At 33.7% G+C, this 16,375-nt stretch overlaps 1 protein-coding gene across 1 annotated transcript in view; it reads left to right on the top strand.

Annotated features, from left to right (window-relative positions):
* The first annotated feature begins 36 nt into the window (after positions 1-36).
* Positions 37-16,375, top strand: part of LOC106114398 (oxysterol-binding protein-related protein 9) — a 38,998-nt gene continuing 22,659 nt past the window's right edge. The window contains exons 1-8 of the mRNA XM_013307589.1: positions 37-233; positions 10,196-10,324; positions 11,498-11,677; positions 12,423-12,500; positions 12,998-13,048; positions 13,264-13,333; positions 13,876-13,974; positions 14,436-14,547. Of these exons, the coding sequence (XP_013163043.1) occupies positions 132-233; positions 10,196-10,324; positions 11,498-11,677; positions 12,423-12,500; positions 12,998-13,048; positions 13,264-13,333; positions 13,876-13,974; positions 14,436-14,547 (821 nt within the window). The 5' untranslated portion in view covers positions 37-131. The remainder of the gene's footprint in view (positions 234-10,195; positions 10,325-11,497; positions 11,678-12,422; positions 12,501-12,997; positions 13,049-13,263; positions 13,334-13,875; positions 13,975-14,435; positions 14,548-16,375) is intronic.

Here is a 16,375-nt window from a genome sequence, read left to right as displayed (position 1 = left end):
TAGCAACAGGCAAAGATTTGCACTAATGTCAAACATATGGATTATTTATGGCATTGTGTTGCTGCCGCAGTTAATATTTGCTGTAATTATTTTTTAATGTTTTTTGATAATTGTTTTTAAGTTATACAATCATGATGGAAGGTTCATTGAGCAAATGGACAAATGTTATGAAAGGATGGCAGTACCGGTGGTTTGTTTTGGACGAGAATGCTGGGCTCCTGTCTTATTACACGGTAAGTGACGTTTCTTGTCGTTTTAGCGTCAGAAAGTTATTTTCACCGATTAAATTTAACACGAAAAGTAAATAATATTTATTAGGTTATATCTGTTTAATTTATGATAATTTATTTCATATCATCGAACAAAAGACAAAGTTTAAATATCCAATGTAATTAAGGGTGCGATAATTTTAAAACATACTCAATGCGATCCTAACTAAATTCAAATTATTAGTAAATAAATATGAGAACATTTAACTTTCTTTTTATGATTCTGGTAGGTTCTAAAAGGTTTTTATATAAATAGGAATACACATCTCATCACAATAGTACAATCTTTACAAAATCTTTTAATAAAATTACAAATATAATAGGATCTATTCTATTCACTATTATAACATTACGAAAGCCACTGGAAGATATTATGAAAAATCTAACATGGATTAAAACAACGTATTTTTGTTAAAATAAATTGATATCTTATTTACTTACAACCATTTTGCTTATTTTTTGTGTAATTGTGTTTGAAAAAATTATAAAACATATAGTAAACAAATATAACATTGGGAAAGTAGATGACAGTAACGCCAAGAGATGCAGGACAACTGGGCAGGAATACTTGAGCACTATAAACTAACATTATTGTAAATTGAACCTGAAATAAAATTAATTTTTAAATTAATTGTCAGATCACGCAGCATTTTTTTGTTTTATTTGGCAGTTATTTAAGTAAAAAGTATTTATGGTATGTCATTGCAAAAGCGCATTAAAAATTGTAAATATATTGTCTATTTGAAACATTTTAGATAATAGATATGCCAAAGGCCTGATTTTGTTCTCCTTTCCTTAAAAGAAAAGGGTGAGAAGGGGATTTGCCAGAAGAGTGGGTGCATTTGAATAGAAAATATCCTTTTTCTGTGCATCCTCTCTGTTGATTAATGGCAATGCAGCTTCTTATTTAAGCCGCTGCTTACTCATTTACCAACTATATATTATATAAAATCTATTATTTAATTACCAATATTGTTAACCAAATCTTACTTTATCTGAAGTGCAGATTCTTTGTAACATAAACATACCATTTGCATGATGGTGATCCATTTCTTGTATTTAATCAAGTAAGCTTTCACTGAAGGGCTTCCTTCTGCCGAGAGCAAGTAGTAACTATACATTATGACATGTACTGCATTGTTGATCATAGGTGAGAATGATGTTATTCCACCTGAAAAAAGAAAATTCATGTCATGTCAGGGCAATAAATAACTTGCAATTGATGTCACTACTCATATGTAACTCAGCTCTGCGGTAGTATATAGTATTATAAAATTGAATCTTTGTGCTGCAGTTCAATAATTAAATAACTATGTGAGCCGCAAGCTGCCTGATGACTAGCAGTTTGCAGCTGGAAATGCAAATCATAACTATGTAGTTACTAATTTAGCGGAGCTGTAAGCCTGTTTACTGATCTGATTTACATGTGAGCTGTAAACTGTTCTCCATAAAGTACACTTATAATATCTGTATAAAATACTGTTAGATTTTTTTTAATTGTTATAAAAGAAAGAACAAGCTTGTATTTTGGTATGCGGATAAGTTTGAAACTCAAACTTTAGGAAACTCACGAAACATTATAAGTATAAATTCTACTTCATGTTAAAACAAGGAATTATAAAAAAATATTTGCTCATCTGATGTTTCGTAAATAACATGACTAATAGTGAGATTTGAAACCGAACAAATTCATTGTGATAAAATACAGATATAGTTTGACAGCTTAATGGATGTTATGAACACTCTCGACCTGTTTTTTTACCCATCAAATAGTACGAAAGCATATTTTGAAACAAGCAATTGCAATTTTTACTTACACATAATTTATTTAACTACTGCTATTTTACGATATATATAAATGTTATGTGTCAATAACTATACATATCTGCACATATCTGAGAATTAATTCTAAGATATGTGTGAAGTCAAGTCACTTGGCCAGCGTGGTTGACTATGGCCTAGTCACCTCTAACTTAGGGTAGGCTCCGAGCCCCTTGGTGGGGACGTATAGTGAGCTCATGATGATGATGAATAACTATATTTTGACTTTAAAATCTTGATGAAATCTTAATATCAGAGTCACAAGATACAAATCTATATTGCTATTAATAAACATTACAGCATTTATTATGTTTGATTCAACGATAATGTATGTTTAATGTGCTTGAACTATCAATAATCGATTTTAATAGCTGTTGAAAGATTGCTATAAATATTTACATTTATATTTGAACTATCGATTACGATGTTTCAATCGATTATTTAAATTGATTGAAACATCGATACACAATCAGATGATGTGTATCGATGTTTTAATCGATTGTTAACTAAATAATAATGCACTTTTATTTAATTTCATTTCAATCAGGTTAATACTTTATTATTATTAACTCTGTTATCGGAAGCTTTATCTCACTTCTAACGAATATTATTAATGCGAAAGTTGAGATAGATGGATGGATGTTTGTTAGAAGGTATCTCTAGAACGGCTGAGCGGATCTTGATGGAATTTGGCATAGATGTAGAACATAGTCTGGAAGAACTCATAGACTACTTATTAAGTTTTTAAATACGACGCGGACGGAGTCGTTAGCTAGTTTTAAAAGCGATACATGCGTTTGTTTACATCGCTGAAAAACCTGTACAGAAACATATTTGTATTCCTTTCATTTTCTTTAATAAAACATATATATATGTTTCGGCTAAATTTAAGAAAAAAGATAATGTTACGAATAGTTTTAAGGTCGCATCTATAAAATGTGATTCAGACCTTGACATTACATGTTACACAATGAAAGCCTTTTAAATGCACGCTACGGATATTTCTTATTTAATATGTAACTTTTTTTAATCCAACTAAGTGCCTAAACACTTGAACAATGACAATGCTTACTTTCTCCAAAGAGAGTAAGCACGATAGCAATATGTTTTGTAAAAATATTTTTCTAGTCGAAACGGAAGTAATTTTAAAATATTATGACCGTTGTCATTCGTTGCCGAAGTATGCGATTTTTTAGTCACAAAATTAGCACACTGTGCAATAGTTTATCAAGTTCTACTAAAGGTTTACAAAAAAGTTTACTAACTTTTGCTACGAATTTTTAGAAATAAGGTTTTCCAAACACTTGAGAGGTATTGATATGTGAATTGCCAAATGCAACATTTTGTATTCTTTGCCAAGGTTAAGCAAAGGTGTTTTTTTTCTACGATTTTTGTCGTATTTTCTCTATTTTCTAATGTTTACATATTTTTTCTCGTTGGGGTTGACTTTAGATTGTGTTTTTATAATAACGTTCGATAATCCGTGCGCAGTAAAAGCGTTTATAACGAAGTCGTAAAACCGGCGCCGTTACGTTATTGCGATAGAGCAAATGCCGGCATAAACTGCTTCCCAAATGCCTCTTTATGATCGCATGCAACGATAAAAAGCGATTTCTTGATTTATGTTTTGTTTAATGAATAATTTTGATCTAAACTTTGTTACCTGATTGAGTCACGGTTAAGATTTTTTCGCCTGTATGTATGTTATATTTGTATTCATTAATTTGTGACCCCCTGTATCTTAAACAAATGAACAGATTTTTACCAGTTAGATGTTACTCTATTCGTATTCTTCTCCTAAATGTTTGTCGGTTAATTTTTTTTAAATTAAAAATTAGTGTTTTTTTTTTCTTTTTAAATTTTATTTAATTTTGTAATTTTTCCTTGTCCTTTGTTTTTAAGCTATAGAAAGTTGACTGTTATTGATTGTCTTGTACTCAACCTTATTCTGGGGCCGGAATTTGATCGATTTATCGAAGATACCTTTCCGTCTGAAGGACAATAAATTTGTAAAATATAGGACTGAAATTTTTTATTCTTGCCTTAAAGTTAATCCATTGTATAGCTCTAATTTGTTAATCTTTCTATCTTACTAATATTGTAAATTCAAAAGTTTAAATGGATAGATGTTTCTTAGAAGATATCTCCGGAACAGCTCAACAAATCTTGATGAAATGTGGCACAGATGTAGAACATAGTCTGGAAGAAGTAATAGGCTAATAATTATGACTTTTTTTTTATTCCGCGCGGATGGAGTCGCGGGCGACAGCTAGTAGATTAAATAATTCCGTTATGCACACATAAGTCAAACAAATATAACAGTAATACAATATACGTAACACGGAGAATTGCTATTTCATTCAATGATCAAAGTTCAATAAATTTACATATTTTATTTATACTTTAAAACACTATAAATAAATGTATAAATTATTAAGTTCACGTACGTCAATATCAAACTATTAAAAGAATTTCCCACCCAGAGTTCACCCTAAAGATTTTATAAGCTTGAAAATACTTTGCACTTCATTTTAAAAGCCCTCACGAAAAAGAGTCCTCTCAGCCTAATTGCGAATAAAAAAGGTACCTTAGCAGCGCCTGAATTTGCATTTCCCTTTTGTCTTAGCCGGTGAGAAAGCTTTACGTTATTAAAAAAACAAGGTCGTTAGTCGTTACGAAACGAGACGTTTATAAAAGAAAAAAATATTTGCTTTCGTTAAGGGATTAAGTTTTATTTCTTCTTATTTTTATTTTCGTAAGAGTACATAGAGTATTTGCTGAAACGCTTGTACAAAAACATATTCTTATCTCTGTCTTTTCAAAGAAAACGATAGGGATGACAATATTTAAATGATTAATTATAGATATATTAAATATTTGTATGTTATCTTAGTCATTTGTTGATGAATGCACTTTTAAGAAATATATTTTTTCTTTATCATTTAAGTATGACAAAGAATTAGAACTAACAATCATTGTGTATTCTGTATTAGTATTGGGTTTCTATCCTTCAAATCTATCTACCGTGATCTCCGTTGTCAGCTCCTTAGTCATGTCACCTTTTACGAAATCCATCTCTCTTCCTAAGCCTACGTCTACCGGTGTACCGTTTCGTGTCTTGCAATATTTTTATAACGTAAATAACTTGATTTATTTAGAAATCTTAAAAATTATTAATAAGTAACGTATTTCTGATTGTAACATAAAATTTTATAACTATGTTACATATGACTTTAGCGGTTAGAATTTCAAGTGTAACCTTCGAATAAGTTTTATATTACAATAACCAACGTTGTATAAATTGGAATGCAAATGTTAAAGGATTAGGAATGTATATCATTGTTTAAATTTCAAAATATCGATTTCTCATTATTGAAACGATTAGATATAAAATTCCTAAGAGAAAGAAAGAGAGAGAGAAATTGTAACACATTTTTCGTCGCATATGAAGTACAGATGTTACAGTGAGATTAGAAGTGTAGAGATAAAGAGAAAAGGAGCCTTTTAAAAGATTGTTGAGGAGTTTTTCGTGACCTGAATTAACCAGCCAAGACGAACACTTATCAAAGAAACTCTTGATAAGTAATTTCAAAACTTTGTAAATTGCCTCGAGATGTATCAATCGAGGCAGTAATGATCTCCGTAAATCTCTAATAATGTCTTACGTAATAACGTCCGCGTTTTTATAGATTGTTATATTAATGTAAGGCCGTAAAGTAATCGTTTGAAGATTATATTTCTGTTTCATAACGTTTGTAACATCGCCTCGTCAACTTTTGCACAACATTTCCATTGCCGAAAGAATTGTGCAAATGATATTGTCATTTTATTTATATTAGCGGAGCGTTAGTGGCTTAGGGGTCTAGCACTTGACTTGCAATCTGCAGGTCCTGGGTTCCGAATCCCGCCATGTTCCAATGTGTTTTTTCTTTTCCCGATTTACATATGTACATATATCTGACGTTCTTACCGGTGAGGGAAATCATCGTGATGCAACCTGTACATGTGTGAATTCTACCAAACCGCAATTGGCCAGCGTAGTTGACTATGGCCCAATCACCCTTAACTTAGGGTAGGCTCCGAGCCCCTCGGTGGGGACGTATAGTGAGCTGATGATGATGATTTATATCAAAGAAAATTAGAATGACGATGATATATTTTTAAACAAGCCTTTCTTTAGTGAAAATTCACAATGAATCAAAGATTTGGGTATATTAATAAATGGGTATAATAAGATTTGGGTATATAAAAGTAATTTGGCCCATCTTCGCTAAGGATTCCTAGCTCTATATTGTTTTTCTTTTCTCTGACACATATTCTCTTTTACAGAAGCCCTTCAATTCTTTGATCTACCTCATGTTTGTAGCAACATACTTTTATATTTAGAAACATAGCTCATAAAATTGCAAAAAATAGCAAAATTCGTGTTTGCTGATGCGACGGCGAGATATGTTTGTAATTAGGCTGGGGCTACAGACTTGCCGTTTATTCGCGGATTGCGTGAGGCGCCATATACACCCTAACATTGTTGCTGCTATGCCGTGCGATATTATTGCAAATTATGTTGATGTTTATAGCGATGCCGATGCTTTAAATATGCTAGCGGCTAGAGTAAAAGCAACTTTAAATAGATTGTATTAATTCAACCGTGAACACCAGCAACAACCGGCACGGCCCTTCTGTCGCAATACGAAGACCACACAAAAGACAGGCGTCAAGTGGAAGCAATTCCGTGTTGTCTGATGATTGTATGTGCAGGAGGCCTAATTTAAGTCCTCTTTCCCTTCCGGATGGGAATGGGAATTTTTCTTATAAGGAAAGGAAATCGAAATTGTCTATGGGTATCGTACGCTTAGCTATTATATTTTGTAGAATTCAGATGGCCGCATGCTCGTTTGCTTACGATATAAAAAATGTCTTACCTCCAACATACTTCGTTCCCGCCCATATCATGATCAGAGTACTGACATGATGGTAAATATGAAGGAAGGAAGCCTGGCGCTCCTTCTTCCTGAGCAGGAAGAACATAGTTTCCAGTAACTCCATCAGCTTCAGTATGACAGTCCACCACATGTACCTAAGCATTCTCAAGGCTTCAGGATTCATTGAGTAATCGGGAAGCACACAACCGAAGTGATAGGTTGTCGTCCAGCCTGATGTCATTATCTAGAACAAACACACACTACTACTACTACTACTACTAATGAGCTATAGATTTTCCTATGTACGGATTTTATTTAGACATTTTCAATTTGAAATTACATCCCAGGAGTCTACTAGTAAAATATTTTACACGTTTTACTTTAATATAGCCATGCTAAAGGTCATTGCTAAAAATATTCTATATCAGCAAAATATCTTGTTTGGAACCGGTCAGATATGACGTAGATAATATAAGAGTGGTCACTTAATGACGTAACATGTATATCCATCTCTATCTTTTTATATTGTCGTGCTTTTCATTTAATTACTTACACCCCAAGTGACGATAGCATTGGCGACAATCTGCATAATATTGTACCATTTGATGACAGTCTTCAGGTCGAAAGGCTCACGTCTTCTCATGTAAGTTGGTAATATGACCTTGATTATTGTCAGATAACTCGCTATGATGAAGAGCAACGGCCATGGTGACGTCATAAGAAGCCATTCACTCACACGAGGATCTGTGAAATTAATAAGTTGGTATAGCAATGAATGATTTGATGGGCTTTCCTACCCCTCCCTCTACTTATTATCAGCTCATATATCCCCGATGGATTGGAGCCTAAATTAGGGTTAAAATTTTGTTGTGTTTCATCATCAGCTATTCGACCCTACTGAGGGGCTCGGAGCCTACCCTAAGTTAGGGGTTGTGTGTTTACTCGGACGAAAATTATTTTTATAGCTGAAAATATCCCAAACTAACGGATAATTGATCAAACATATTCTTCATTTTACTGCTCGTAAGTCCTCAGTTAATATAAACAAGAAATGTTTAATAATATACGCAGTCTTGTTATTGTATGAATGAGACGGCTCGTTTGGGAAACGTATGTAACTAACTGTTGGTTTCTGAGACCAATCATACAATAAAAAATATCACTGTTTTTGTCAAAGATAATGAGAGGGATGGTGATTTGTTTTATAATATTATGGTTTCAGAAACGGTAAGAAATTTAACTTAAAATAGACGAAACCAGTAGTAGAGACCAAACGTTCTTGTATAATGATAATAGAAAAGAGAGAGTCCAGATTAAATTGAGACCTAACTTACAAGTATATTATTTTACCCTTTTGTTGATTTCTATTTTCTTTACATTTATTTAACATTATTAACTTTCCACCAAGCCCTAGAGTTGTTTACCGACAGTGTCTATTTGAACGGCCAATTTTAATTCAGTTGACGCCCTCACTACGTGACGTCTCGAGAGAAATTCTTTTAAACATTGCTGTTTGTACTAGAAAAAGCCAGTTGATATTATTAAAAATAAACTTATTTCTTACTTTTACTAGTTTTTCTACTAATTCATTCAACGATAATTCGTAATCTAAGACATATTATTATTGATTAGCTTTTGTGCACGCGGGATTAAAAAAACAACCTTAGTAAGCCTTTCAGACTGTTCTATATCTGTGACAAATTTAATCGATTTTTAACTTAATAAGAACCTTCTGGCAATAACAAACACAACTGTTCCCGCTGCTCGTTTGCCCCCTTCTGTTATAAAAAAAAACTAAAAAAAGAATAAGCAAAATCGATCCAGCCGCGCGTAAATGCTCCCTTGGTCACGCGTAATGCCGTGACCAAGGGAACTAGGAATTAGTATTTATGTACATGGATTAAAAATAGCTTTGTTCACATTTTATTCACATTAAATTGGTTCATGCAATAACTCACTATTACTATATATTGAAAAAACACTAATGATTTAAGATTATTTAATATGGTTTAAGAAAATTCTTTCTCGCAATTAAATTACCTGCTCTTTTGTAAAACACAGTATTGTAAGCAGTGGCTATCGTATCCATTGTTCTTGTAGCAAGGAAGCAAACAACACAAAAGTGACCGCTTTGTATGGCAATCCTTTACGGAATACATTCTCGTGTTAAATTTATTTTGTATGGAAATCTTTAATTAGAACCATTTACATAGGTACACAAAAGGTTAAAATATAAAACTTTGGTTTACCCTGAAATATTTAAGCATAATTATGCAATAAAGCAAAAATTTTGCATACTTACAAGTTATGTTTTATATTTACTATCTTTTCGTTTGCTTCAAAGACTAAAAGCACTGTTTAATATATGTCTTCGTCCCTGTCATCATCTTTGAAAAAAAAAATAAAGATAACAATATGTTTTAAACGACGATTTTGGACTTAGAAACCCACTGTTAATATTCGTAATTATTAATAATGGATTTGCGAAACAAATGACTGAAATCTTCATTGGGGAAAACAACTGAAAATCAATAAAGACAAAATCTATTGACTTGGTCCCTCACCTAAACTGCTTTCTCGCTTATCCTTTTACCAATAAAAAGGGACAAAACACAGGTATAATGTGGAAGTCCTGTTTAAACACGAATGCTCTGATATGAAATTATAATATCGTATGTCAGTGGGGTCGACAGCCGACCGGGGCAACGTATAAGGTATTTCCACACTAAATGCGAACGTTATACCTAATTTTATTCAATCTGTACAGCGCAAAAGTAAAGGAAATACACCCAATAATCGATCCATTTTTACTTAACTTACATGTTTCTAAGTAATAATAAAATTAAAGATCATACTTAGGATCACCTAATTTATCCTTAACTAGCTGTCGCCCGCGACTCCGTCTGTGTGGATATATAAAAAACTTAATATATAGATAAGTTAATTAAAAAGCAGCTCTTCAAAGCATAAATTCGAAAAAAAGAATAAATAGTATCCTATGTCCGTCTCCTGGCTCTAAGCTACCTCCTCACCAATTTTCAACCATATCGGTAAAGCCGTTCTTGAGTTATAAATAGTGTAACTAACGCGACTTTCTTTTATATATTAGAAGATAGAAGATGGTCGATAATCTCTCTGTGTTCGCAAAGGCTGCTTTTTAAATTTGTTTTATTTGTATTCCAGTCAAAAGAAAAAATGACTCGCGGTGTGAGAAGAGGCTGTGTGCGGTTGAGGGCGGCAGTCATTGGAATTGATGATGAAGACGATTCCACATTCACCATCACTGTTGACCACAAGACGTTTCACTTTCAGGTTAGTTGTGTAATGACAAAAAACGACCACAGGTCAACTTGTGATTAGCAGACGTCAAAATAAAACTACATTGATTAACTTGTTTGCCACACTCGTTTGAAGATGCTATGCACTCGATGTTAGGCCGGTGCTCCATACGAATTTGAATACTTCCGGACTGTAGCAGCCCTTTATTTTATCGTGGGGAAATGCCTTTCGCATACCATCCTTGCGGGAACAAAGGTGGACACAACCGCCACCCTCCAACACCTAGCTAGGTCTTTTGGATCCAGCTCCATCATAATCTTGGGTTAAACCGCCTTCTCAGACTGTGGCAGCCCTGACCACTACCAATAGGTTTTAACTCGGTTAGTTCTATTTAACAATAGGGGTGTCAATGCATGACTTGCAAGTTTTATGTATATATGCGTACATATGTGTAGGTTTGACAAATATAAGGAATAGTAAATAAGATATGGACAATAGACGAGGTTTTAAAACCCATCGGTTGTTAACCGGAGACAGAATAGTATATAATATTCAATAGTTGACGTTATATTGCGTGAGGGATGGGCAGTATGTGGAACGTCATATATTTGCGCAATACGCGACGTTAGTTGAATCATCTCGAAGCAACGCCTTTCTCTCGGATGTCCGCTTCCGCAAATGAGGACAAAAGGGCGGTTTAAATTTGCTATGTTCAAATTGATTTTAGAGAAATATAGTCTTTTTGGTTTACAATTGACGTTTAACAATGGAAACACATCGTTAAAATACATAAGTAGCCTAGACTTGTGCGGACTCGCCTTTATTGGATTAAGTGGAACAAGATTATATTTCGTCTTTGTATTTTTCAAGTTCATTAGTTTAGAAATATTCGCGGCAACTCAGTTTTACGTCATCATCTTTCAATAGATTTAGTATAATAGATTTAACACTTTTACGGAATTTCTAGTAGAAAGTGGATTTTTATAAATATCCCAAATATTACTTCTCAAAGGATTGCTAATGTATTGACAATGAAAGAGAAGCATATTGTTAAGATAGCACTGGCATAGTATTTTTCCTTGAGTGTGCTGTAGATACAGAGAAGAGGAAGGGGAAAGATTGGGATATAGAATCTACAAAATCATTATTGAGGTCCTGGTATTTTTCTGCTCAAGACCAAGACAGTCTAATGTATAAGGTTTTTAGGCGCGTGATGGCAGCGAACGGGAGCGTTGGGTGCGTGCATTGGAGGAAACAATTGCAAGGCACGGGCGTCGCGAGCGCTGGGCGCGCTGCGTGCCCGCACCAGCACGCCGGCACGGTGACCTTGAGCGACGAGTAGCCGAAGCAGACGCATACTTGCAAATCATGATTGAACTAGTCACGGTAACTACACATTTACCCGCTTATACCCCAGTGACCGTGGGTTTCTGATATCCAAATCCCTATTTAAAACATGTTTTGCCAAAGACAATGACAGATGATAATAGGTTTTATAAAGAGATTTCGGTGTCGGAAACCTACGGTAAGACTCTTTTGCAGGATGAGAAGCAGAGTGTGATCTTCCTAATATCCGTAATACCAAACGTAAACGTAAAGCCGAAAATTTATGTGCACATATAATAATTCATTGATAAATTTATGCATTATCGATGATTCGGTATTAACAATGATTCGATAAGGTATATGACGTACTTCGTATCGGTTACTAGAGTAATAATGCCAAGGAATGACAAACTCTTATCAAATTGCATTGTTATCACACTTGAAGAATAACAGGACAATGACCTCAACAAGGAAAGGTCTATCAACTATTTAAAAATCCATTTATTATATTTACTTACAACCTGTATGAAAGCAATTTGTGGCAAATATTACATAAAAGTGATAATTAACAATGTCCATTACATGTAAAACCTTTTTATACGCCGAAAATATTTTTTGTATCAGCGCCATCTATTGTACGACCTTGAAATTAACAGTCAGCGCCATCTTTTAAACCCTAAGTAAAACTTGTTGACAATGTCTGTCTAACTAAATTTTCGTCAAATTCGATCGTAAAATTATGCTTTAATAAAATATAATTGCGAAGTAATATTAGTGGGGCTAATATTAAATTAAAAATTCACAGAAAATGGGCATTCGCGTATCAGAACTCGCGGATCCACAAGAAAAGAGCAAGGGTCAAGTAATTTTAGATCACTCCAACGTAAGTATTTAAAGATGCATTACATTTATCTACACGTACTGTGGATAATTAGTATAGTTTAACTAGGCCAATTATTAATAGGATTGTTAAATTTTCATTTTACTTCTTATTAATATTATAACGAATGTTTGGATGGATGTTTATTAAAAGATATCTTCAGAATGGCTCAACGGCTCTCGATGCAATTTGGCATAGTTGTAGAACATAATCTAAAAGAACACATAGGCTACTAATGTTGTTTTTCTTTAATTCCGCACGGGATTATTCGCGGGCGGCAGCTAGTATTTAATACATTTGATTTAACTCTCAATTCTTGACTTAAAATTGGCTTCCATTGTCAAAACAATAATACAAAAGACTAATGTCTATTTCCACATAGAATAATAGTAGAAAAATATGTTTTTGTTTGTATATTTTGTTAAGATCAACGATTTTGAGGCAATTTCTGATAGTTGCAATATAGTTGAAGTCTAAGATATTTTATTGTTTGTTTACAGGCAATGTTGGACAATATAAAACATTCCATAGTACTTCTACAAATAGCTAAGGTAAAGTTTTTAAAGTCACAATTTTTATATTAATATTTTTACAGCTTTTTAGGGAAAATTATGTTTTGAATGTTATCCAAGATTTTACAGAAGTAAAGATTTTCTTTCTATATTATTAAATCATTTTTTTACGTTTTTTTTTACATATTTTGCTCAGATAGCGACATCTATCGTTTCCTTTATACATTTAAAGGTAATTTTTGTTTCACAAACAGAATACGGTGAATCCTGTGAACGGAGTTTACCAGGGACCAACAAATACGACTCAAATGCATATCAAAGAAGGTAAATAAACTACTCAAACTTTACTTATAATGAGTTTCTGAGACCATAATCTTAATTTAAAACGTATTGATATGTGAAACATGTCAAAGAAGGGATGATAAATGTTTTAAATGGGAATTGGACTCAGAAACCCATGTTTAGACATTATTTATATTTTCTTTGAATACATAGCTTTGATAAAAAAATGAAGAATAAAAAAGTCAGATGATAAAAACAACAATTTCTTGAAAAAGCATCAAAAAGAATTTCTGAGCCGTGTTTTTTTTATAACATAAGGTGACAAACGAGCGAGCGGCCACCTGAAATCGCTGAAATAGCGAAGTGACTGTTGTCCATAGACATACGCAACTGCATATGCGTTGCCTACCTTTAAAATTTCGTACTAATTTCGTAACTCCTTGCTATTTACATACATTCATACATAATTATGATATGGAATTTAAAAATTATAGAAATGGCAACATTAAACATTGCCGCATCCTCATTGGTTAAAACATTGAAACTAGACCTGTAATTATTTTCTTTTATGTCATGTCATGCAGGTGAGGACTTGTCACCTCGCGTGGAGCTGGGCGCGGAGTGTCGCGAGCTGACGACGCCTTCACTACCATTGACTCCACTTGAACACATCGATGCACCACGTATGTATAACCAGATTACAGTGCCAAAGATTTAATTTTAATCCATTCCCTTCCCACACTTTTCTTTTAAATAATATAGTGGGAAGGGAAATTGGTTCAGAGGATGGGATACATAGGAAAGAAAAATATATTTACTTTTTGTGTCCCCTACTCTATTGATTAAAGACAACGCATCTTCAATTGCGAATGTCTAGATTTAACATTTTACAAACTATGGCCTTAAAGGTCCCATAATACTTGTCAGCAGCTCAAGTGTTAGACATCTGCAGTAATACTGGTGATTAATAAACGAGGCCATACACGGACTACTTCAATATATACAGCTTTAACTGTCATAAGACGATTGTGTATGTTTGACATACACGGGAATGGGGAATTTAGACAAAATAGGGGGTCGTAAATGGAATATACAAATCATGTTTTTAATATTATACTATTTTTCTGTTTCCTTTTTTGAGCAGGACAAGCGATGTCCCTCCTAGTTCCCGACACATCGTACTCCTCGTCCGAGGGTGAAGATGACTTTTATGACGCTGATGATGAACCCGCAGAACTGATACAGCCCGCGACAAGGTCAGTCTTCTTGTTTATACCGTTCACATTGTCGAAACATGCACACAAAACACGTTGTGACCTTGAGACATTTTATGACAGTATTAACTTACAATTAAAGCAATAATAAACATCTGTATGTAGCGATAATGAACCTTGTTTAATAATATTATAAATGCGAATGTTTGGAAGGATGTATGTCTGTTTGAAGGTATCCCTAGAACGGTTATCTAGCGCTGAAATTTAGTACAGATGTAGAACATAGTCTGGAAGAACACATAGGCTACTAATTAAGTTCTTTTTTTAATTCCGCGCGGTCGGAATCGCGGGCGACAGCTAGTAAGGTAATATATGTTGTCGCGCGCTAAAATATTTTTTTTGATCATATAGTGATAAAAATTTCGTGTCGTGTGCCATTGGTTAGCTATTGTGGTATATGCAAGCATAAGTTGAATGTTGTACAACTTGTTACGGCAGTGGAATCGCGACGCGTGACGTAAGATCAAGTCCCGCATTTCAGTTGGGGTGGAATCGGGTCAAAAGGTCAATGACCCCACCGCTTGACTCGTAGCCGTTCTTATACTTTGTTTATAGCCGGAAGTTTTTGGCAATGGAATTTTTACTAGTTCTATTTTTATGAATGCATTTAATAAAAAAAAATTGAAACTAGAAAACATGTTGGGTACTAAGTCTCTGTTTACTTATAAATCTGTCGCTATTGTAACCTGTATTTTAATATAATATACAGTAAAGGCAAGTGATAATCTTACTAATATTATAAACTAGCTGTGCCCGCGACTTCGTTCTGTTGTACGGAGTGATGAATTCGGGTTTTTTAAAAAAAGAAAACCCTTTTTACTAACTTTTAATTATAGAGATTTAGCAAAGTTTCACAAACGACAGTAATGATTTAATAAAGGAAAAGCAACCTTCCCTTCTGAAGGCTGGAGTGAGACTGCTCGCCAGTTTTAATTATAATTACAATGAGCTTTATCTAATGTGTAGTCATCAAGATTTTGTGTACATATAGCAAAAAGTTAGAAGAGGGAGTCTATATAACAGTTCGCGTGGTTGTCGGATACACTATCGCGATTATCTTTTGTTTGCATTTTTCTTCGCTCCTATTGGTCGCAGCGTGATGTTATATAGCCTGAATCCTTCCTCTATAAATGGACTATTCAATAAAAAAAGTTTTTTTTCAAATCAGACCAGTAGTTCCTGAGATTAGCACGTTTAAACAAACTCTTCCGCTTTATAATATTAGTATAGAAGCAAATATATTTGGACAAATGGATGGATGTTTGTTAGAAGGTATCTCCAGAATGGCTGCATCGATGTCACTAAAACTTGACATAGATATAGACCATGAACTGGAAGAACACATGGGCTACAAATAAAGTTTTTTTTATTCCGCGCGGATAGAATCGCGGGCGATAGCTAGTATCTCATACATTTCCATACTTTGAACGTGGGTTTCCATTGATGAAACATCTGTAAATATAACATTGTAATCAATGTTTTTAGAGATTAGACCGATGCAATGCACCCACGGTGTTTTACATTCCTAACGTATTATGCATAACCAATACATTTAATGTTGAACCTATTGGGAAGACTATCAATAAAAGTTAACATTGACTCACGACACGGTAACGTAGCCTATATCTGTGACAATGGAAACAAACATACATATCCACCTATAATCGATGAGACGAGATATTTACATAATACACAACTGGACATAATAAGAGATAATTTGATATAATATAGTGCATTTAAACATATTAACAACCAAAGTTGTAAAATGGTAATTTAGTAAGAAAAATGTACATTAGAGGAATGCTTAAGT

The sequence above is a fragment of the Papilio xuthus genome, unplaced genomic scaffold, assembly GCF_000836235.2.
Source record: "Papilio xuthus unplaced genomic scaffold, Pxut_1.1 DF828142.1, whole genome shotgun sequence".
NCBI lineage: Eukaryota > Metazoa > Arthropoda > Insecta > Lepidoptera > Papilionidae > Papilio > Papilio xuthus.
This window is presented reverse-complemented; position numbering and strand designations above follow the sequence as displayed.